Source organism: Lithobates pipiens, unplaced genomic scaffold (assembly GCF_037356315.1).
Source record: "Lithobates pipiens isolate NorthernLeopardFrog02 unplaced genomic scaffold, aLitPip1_a1.2 Scaffold_16, whole genome shotgun sequence".
NCBI classification, from domain to species: Eukaryota; Metazoa; Chordata; class Amphibia; order Anura; family Ranidae; genus Lithobates; species Lithobates pipiens.
The window spans coordinates 401,364,006-401,371,698 of record NW_027507748.1 but is presented as its reverse complement, the minus strand read 5'-3'; the positions used below and the strand labels follow the sequence as shown (position 1 = coordinate 401,371,698).

Sequence of the window (7,693 nt, the reverse complement as noted above, 5' to 3'; positions counted from 1 at the left end):
ACATAATTTTTTTTTTGTATCACATAGTTCTAATGGTAGTAACTTCCAAATAACTAAATAAAGTTTATCCTTTTCAGATTAATTACTTTTACGGACAGAGGGGTCTAAATTGATGCATGGAAAATGGCCTACTGAAAATCCACTGCAAGTTATCAAAAACATGAAGGGATACTAGTGTACTAAATTTGTTACAATCTGTTTATTCAATTTTTGGAATTACAGTTAAGCATTGTTGTAATGTAATACAAAAGAGTGCAAAACGCCTCTGATGACATAAACAGTAAACAAGAAGTCATCAACGATAGAATGTTTTAAGGGTAAGGAATTAAGGAATAAATCCATGGAGATACGCTAAACCATAATTATTCTTAACGGTTAAAGAATCAGTAAACCCATGAAATAAATATGGGGTGTATTTGGGTTTCCCCTGTTTATTATACATGTGTTCTCATATAAGCACTGCGCTATTGAACTAAATATAAATATTAAATATAAATATACGTGCTGGTACTTAAAATGCAAATAATAAAATAAAAGGTGAAACACAATGTAGTGTCAATCTACACAATCACAGTAGCGCAAAAAAAACACTAAAAAATATTCAAAAGTGTCCATAATAAAATCAAAAATAATTGTCCATCATAAATAAATTCAAATATCCAAAAAAGAATCAATTGTGAAAATAGTACATATCTTCATAAAGTGGAAAATTTTCGACACTGTAGATCAGGGGTGGCCAACCAGACAAAGACCAAGAGCCACATTTTTTACCAAGTTACCGCAAAGAGCCACATCATACGCATGGGCACACATGAACATCACCCCATCCCTTCCTCATACACACATACGTTTGCTCAGCTGGATTTATTGTAAATGTCACACACTGTTTTAACACTACAAAGACCACAGGCCAGTCATTTTCAACAATGAACACTGTGTGCACTCTCACACAGACAAACTCTGTTTAACCAAATCCATAACAAGAATAATAGAACAATTTACAAAACATTTTACCTTTTATTATGCGCATTATATGTGTTATTTAGTGGGACTTCTGGCAATCCTTGTCTTGAACAATCCTGTTCAAATCTGGCTTGTACTCCGTTGTTGTAACTCGAAGCAATTCTTTCACATGAGTGTCGGTCAGAACAGACCGATGCTTCGATTTCACGTGTTTCAGGGTGGAAAACACAGACTCGCAGACATATGTTGACCCAAACATTGACAGTATCTTAAGTGCAGCTCGTTTGACATTGGGGTATTTTTCCATTGGCACAAGTTTCCAAAACTCAATGGTCCCTTCCTTTAAAGCAGGTTTCAGTTTGTCCTCTTCACGAAGATCAATCATCTCCATCTCAGCCGCACCCTCATCTATGACTAGCGGGGCTTTCAAACAGTCCGTCTCAGCGTTAAATGGGTCGACAAGGAACGTAATCTGTGGCCTTTTCAGTTGTAGATCACGGAACCGGGCCACAAAGCTTTCGTGCAGCTTTTCAACCAGTGTTGCATATCTGGCTCTTTGCTTCTTCAGGACGGCGCTGGTGACCTGCCCGCTGGCTTTTAGTAGAGTGGGAAAATGTGTTAAATCTCCCTTTTGAATATGCGCCTTGAACAAATTCAGTTTGTTGACAAATGCAAACACACTTTGCACCAGATCAGGCAGCATTTTTAACTTACCCTGCATGTCAGGTTCAGTTTGTCCAAGTGACACAGCATGTCAACCAAAAAGGCCAGATCCATAACCCACTCGAGGTCCGAGAGCTGTGGATAGTCCTTGTTCTTCTCTTCCATGAACAGTTTCACAGCATCCAAAAGCTGGAAGAAGCGAGAGAGTACCTGGCCTTTTGACAGCCACCTTACAGTGCAGTGTTGCGCCAGGTCACCTGGAAGCCCTTGGTCCAGCTCAGCGATGAGATTCTTGAATTGCCGGTGGTGAAGCGCATGTGTACTGATGTAGTGGACGATTGCCATCACAGGCTTCATGACACTGTCCAAATTCAATGTTTTAGACACAAGTTGCTCGCTGTGTATGATGCAGTGGAAATTCCAAAACTCTGGAAATGTTTGGTCAGCTTTGCACAGCCCCACAAGCCCATTTACAGATCCAATCATGGCTGGCGCTCCATCTGTGGCTATTGCAGTTAGTTTCGCTATGGGCAGATTTGCTTTCACAAATGCATCCATCATTGTATCTTTCACATCTATGCCACGGGTTCTGTCTTTTAAAGGCATAATATCGAGGAGTTCCTCTTTGATCAAACAATCGTTTGACACAGACCGTACAAATATTGCCAATTGAGCCTTGTCTTGTATGTCACAACTCTCATCCAATGCGACACTAAAATACTCACAAGCTTGAAGATCAGAGTGCAACTTTGACTGAATAGACGTGTTAATGTCTGATATTCTGTGCTCAACAGTGTGGCGGGACAGTTGGAGGTCTGATACCATTCGTTTTAGTTTGTCGTTTTCAGGAGACAAGATTTCAACAATGTCACAGAGGCATTTTTTAATGAACTCCCCTTCATTGTATGGCTTTTTGGCCCGTGCAATGTTCCAAGCCAGTTGATACGATGCAAGCGTTAGTCTCTGTGTGCTTTGTAAGTTTTTTGAAAAACTTTGCCTACTTTTCCATCTGACTTTTCAAAGTAACCAACTTGTGCTTGCGAAGTTCAGTCCCTTTTGGAAATTCCTGGTCGATGTTAGCATGGAGTGAGCTGAAGTGGCGCTGAAGGTTTGAAGCTTTGAAAGGCGACAAGGACACCTGACATATAAGGCAGAATGGCTTTCCATTACGTTCAACAAAAAAATATAAACTCTCCCACTCTGTTAAAAACGTCCTGTGTTCTTCTTCATATTTTCGTTTTGCTGTGCATTTTTTCCCTGACATTTTGCTCTTACTGAAAAACTGCCCACGTGTGCATTTGACGTAAATACAGAGCAAGGGGGCGGGGTAGTGAGAGTGAGGGGTGAGCGGAGGTGTGTATGAGAGCGGCAGAGTTCTGGCCGAAAAATTTGAAACAAACTCCGACGGATTAGAACGTGATGACATATGACTCGACTCGAATAAGGAAGTTCATAGCCAGGAGTAGCCAATAGCTGCACTAGCGAATTTTTCGGTAGGAACTGGGTCCGGCAGAGTTCTGGCCGAAAAATTTGAAGCATGTTTTGCAATTCTGACGGACTTTCCGAATGAGCGGACTTGGCCACACACAATCACACCAAACTCCGACGGATTCGAACATGTACGACTCGACTCGAATAAGGAAGTTCATAGCCAGTAGCGTAAGAGCCGCACGGAACCGGGCAAAGAGCCGCATGCGGCTCGGGAGCCGCAGGTTGGCCACCCCTGCTGTAGATCATTCACCAAAGTGCATAAGTGCCAATCCACACTCTTATAGAATGAGGTTTATCAGATTGTAGATTTAAATCGCATGTGTGATTAAACCACTTTAAACTTTATGCAGATAATCAACCCAATCTTCACTCTGATCTCCTCAGATTCAAATGGATGACAGCTCTCAGATTGTAAATTTCAAATCACTTTCAGCTTTATGCAGATGATCAACCCAATCTCCACTCTGATCTCCTCAGATTCGAATGGATGACAGCTCTCTCCACATATGGGGATTAAACCAACACAAAGCCTCCAATAGTGTAAAAACCTCTTGGGTAACAGTTTTAATGAAAAAAAGTTATGTGCTTACATCACAGAAAAAAACAAATCGCCTTTGGTATGTTAGTTACATTCCAGGTGCCTGCGTGCCACGCCTCCAACCCCTCCACGCTCGCAGATAACACTCTCAGTGTCAAGATTCTGTTGCCGTGTAGCCACGCTCCCAGGGCCGGCGCTAGCAATAGGCGGGTCAGGCGGCTGCCTAGGGCGCCAGGGTAGGGGGGGCGGCAAAATACGGATCCCCAGCCACTCGCTGTGATTTGGATTATTTAACTATCTCCAGGATTGTCATTTTTTAAAATACATGCTGCCTCTTGGCGCTAGCCGCCAGGCTAGAGGGCGATTGCGCCTGTGAAGACACCCCGGACCGCTCTGCCCCCAGCCTGCAGTGCCGCCCTAGCAGCGGCAGTGAGAAGAAGAGGGGAGACAGCCAGCCGGTCCGGAAGTGCAGCATGATCAGTGGAACTGGCGGGGGCGGATGAGACGGCATGTAACTCTGGGCTTGCCACTATCCGCTCCCCCTCCTCCTGGCCGCTCGGGCATCTATTATGGAAGAACAGGCAGGCAGCAGCGCCACTCTCCTGGAGTAAAGCCATCACCGCCGCTGGCTCAGGTATAGTGGAAGCTCAGGCTGCATGCTTAGTGCTGCAGCCTGCAATCACATGAAATAAAACATGTACTCTGTCAAGTTTATAGTGTATTTCACTGTGTGTGTGTGTGTGTGTGTGTGTGTGTGTGGGGGGTTAGGAACAGACATGCAGGGGGGTACGTAGGGGGAACAGAGGTGTGTGTGGGGGGTACATAGGGGGAACAGATGTGTGTGTGGGGGGGGGGGCAGACAGACGTGTGGGGGGGTACATAGGAGTAACAGATGTGGGGGGGAGAGGAACAGACGTGCAGGGAGGTACAGAGGGGAACAGATGTGTGAGGACAGGGGACAGATGTGCAGGGGGGGTACAGAGGGGTAACGTGTGTGGGGGGGAGGGGGGAAACAGGCGTGCAGGGGGGGTTACAGAGGGGTAACAAATTGTTTGTGTCTGGGGGGGAGAGACGTGCAGGGGGCTACAGAGGGATAACAGGTGTGTGTGCGCACGTGTGGGGGAGGAGGGGGGAGACAGACGTGCAGGGGGTACAGAGGGGTAACCGGTGTGTGTGTGCGGGGGGGGAAGACATGCAGGGGGGTACAGAGGGGTAACAGGTGTGTGTGTGTGTGTGTGTGGGGAAAGACAACAGGTGTGTGTGTGTGTGGGGGGGCAGACTTGCAGGGGGTACAGAGGGGTAACAGATGTGTGTGTGGGGGGGACAGACTTGCAGGGGATACAGAGGGGTAACAGGTGTGTGTGTGGGGGGCAGACGTGCAGGGGGGTACAGAGGGGTAACAGGTGTGTGTATGTGTGGTGGGGGGGACAGATGTGCTGGGGGGTACAGAGGGGTAGATTGTGTGTGTGAGAGGGACTGATATGTGTGTGGGGGGTTTGAGGGGAACAGAGATGCAGAGGAGGGGTGCAGAGGGGAACAACCATTCAGGGTGATAAAGTGATGGAGTGATCTGACGTGTGAAGATGGAAGAATTGTGGTGATCTGAAATCTGAAAATAAAGAAATTGGGGTGATTTGAGGTGTGGAGGTTCAAGTCCACCTTTGTAAAAAAAATTAAGAAATGAAGATCTTTTTGCATACAAAAAGGTACAAAAATGTGCATTTATTATTATTTTTAGTAGGTGCCTGTAAAGCATGGTAAGTGTATCTGTATACTCGTACAGACAGGCAATTATACAGTTAGACTGTCTGTATACTGCCCTAGCTTGTGGACCACAGCTGGCTTGATTAAGCAAGCCGGCGCCATCCACTATTTGTTTTCGGGCCAGGTCCAGAGGCACAGGTACAGGCCTGTGGACCACGGCTGAAGAAATGGGTGAAGAGGCGCCGCAAAAGTCTCAGTGAGGGGCGGAGCCAATGGGGGCGGCAAAATTAGGTTTTGCCTAGGGTGCCAAAAATCCTTGCACCAGCCCTGCACGCTCCTAACATGTTTCATTACTTCCAACTTGATCACAGGGGATGGCTGCACGGCACAGCAACTGAGCTTAAAGTGGAAATAAACTCCCCTTTTTTTCAGCCAAGGTGCCATCTTTGCCTGTTTAATCTTCAACTGCTATGGTTCTGCACATGTGATTCGTTATGACACCAGCCATTGGATGGTTTGATAGTTTGGCTGAGAGCACAGCCAATGTGCAGTTAGCATTCCCGGCATGCCCTTTTTTTCAACTGTTTAAATCCATAGGTTTACTTCCACTTTAAATATCCCGCTCCCCCCTTTCAGGGCAATCAACATATCCACTCCACACCCACATTCACAGTAATGAGACTGGATAGTTTAACTATTCTAGTGTGTTTATTATCTTGTCTATGCCTATAGTTAGCTATTCGATCAAAGCTCTGATAAAGTTAATGGTGATGATACAATAACAATGTTAGCTATACAAATAAACACACTGCTTAAATAAGCAAGGATCTCATTTATTTAACAAGAAAGTAGAAAAGTATTTGATCCCCTGCTGATTTTGTACGTTTGCCCACTAACAAAGAAATGATCAGTCTATAATTTTAACCACTTAACAACTGGGCACTTAAACCCCCCTCCTGACCAGACCAATTTTCAGCTTTCAGCACTCTCACAATTTGAATGACAATTACTCATTCATGCAACACTGTACCCGAATGAATTTTTTGTCCTTTTTTTTCCCACAAATAGAGCTTTCTTTTGATGGTATTTGATCACCTCTGGGTTTTTTTATTTTTTGCTCTATAAATGAAAAAAGACCAAAAATTTTGAAAAAAACAAAACAAATTTTTCTTTGTTTCTGTGATAAAATTTTGCAAATTATTAATTTTTCTTCATAAATTTTGCCCACAATTTATACTGCTACATATCTTTGGTAAAAATAACCCAAATAAGTGGATATTATTTGGTCTTTGTGAAAGTAAGAGAGTCTACAGGCTATGGTGAAAATCATAAAAAATTTATCACATCTGATATACTGGTGGCCTATCTCATTTCTTGCGGCCCGAACAAGCCAGGAAAGTACAAATACCCCCCAAATGACCCCTTTTTGGAAAGTAGACATTCCAATGTATTTAGTTAGAGGCATGGTGAGGTTTTTGATGTCATTTTTTCCCACAATTCTTTGTAAAATTAAGATTTTTTTTCCCCCCACAAAATTGTCATTGTAATAGGTTATTACGCTCACATGGCATATGTATACCACAAATAATGCCCCAAAATACATTCTGCTACTCCTGATTATTATGATACCACATGTGTGAGACTTTTCCACAGCCTGACCATATAGAGAGGCCCAACATGCAGGGAGCACCATCACAGGTTTTAGGAGCATAAATTAAAAATCTAAATTGTTGACTACCTATTACACTTTTGAAGGCCCTGGAACACCAGGACAATGACCACGTGACACTGACGTGGCACTGTTGACATATGGCACTGATACATGGCACTGATGACAGATGGCACTAATACGTGGCACTGATGACACGTGACACTGATGACAGATGGCACTAATATGTGGCACTAATGACAGATGCCACTAATACGTGGCACTGATGACAGATGGCACTAATATGTGGCACTGATGACAGAAGCCACTAATACATGGCCCTGATGACACATGACACTGATGACAGATGGCACTATGTGGCACTGATGACACGAGGCACTGATATGGCACTGATGACAGATGGCAATTACACGTGGCACTGATGACAGATGGCATTTATACATGGCACTGATGACAGATGGCACTGGGGCAGGTTGCACTGGGGCAGGTGGCAGTGGGGACAGGTGGCAGTGGGGACAGGTGACAGTGGGGACAGATGGCACTTTATTTTCATTTTTTTTTTCACTGACTGCTGCATCGGTTCATCTCTCCCTCCTCACATGCTGTCTCTGTGTAAGGAGGGAGAGCCAGCAATGAGAGATGATCTCATATGTTTACATATGAGA

The 7,693-nt window shown here is 44.4% G+C and overlaps 1 protein-coding gene across 1 annotated transcript; it reads right to left on the bottom strand.

The window, feature by feature from the left end:
• Positions 1-1,042: 1,042 nt before the first annotated feature.
• LOC143984165 (general transcription factor II-I repeat domain-containing protein 2A-like) lies at positions 1,043-2,451 on the bottom strand. The gene is made up of 2 exons (XM_077484468.1): positions 1,678-2,451; positions 1,043-1,606 (listed from the first exon to the last, which is right to left on the bottom strand). Exons 1-2 carry the CDS (start codon positions 2,449-2,451, stop codon positions 1,043-1,045), a joined length of 1,338 nt encoding a protein of 445 aa, XP_077340594.1.
• Between the last annotated feature and the right edge of the window lie 5,242 nt (positions 2,452-7,693).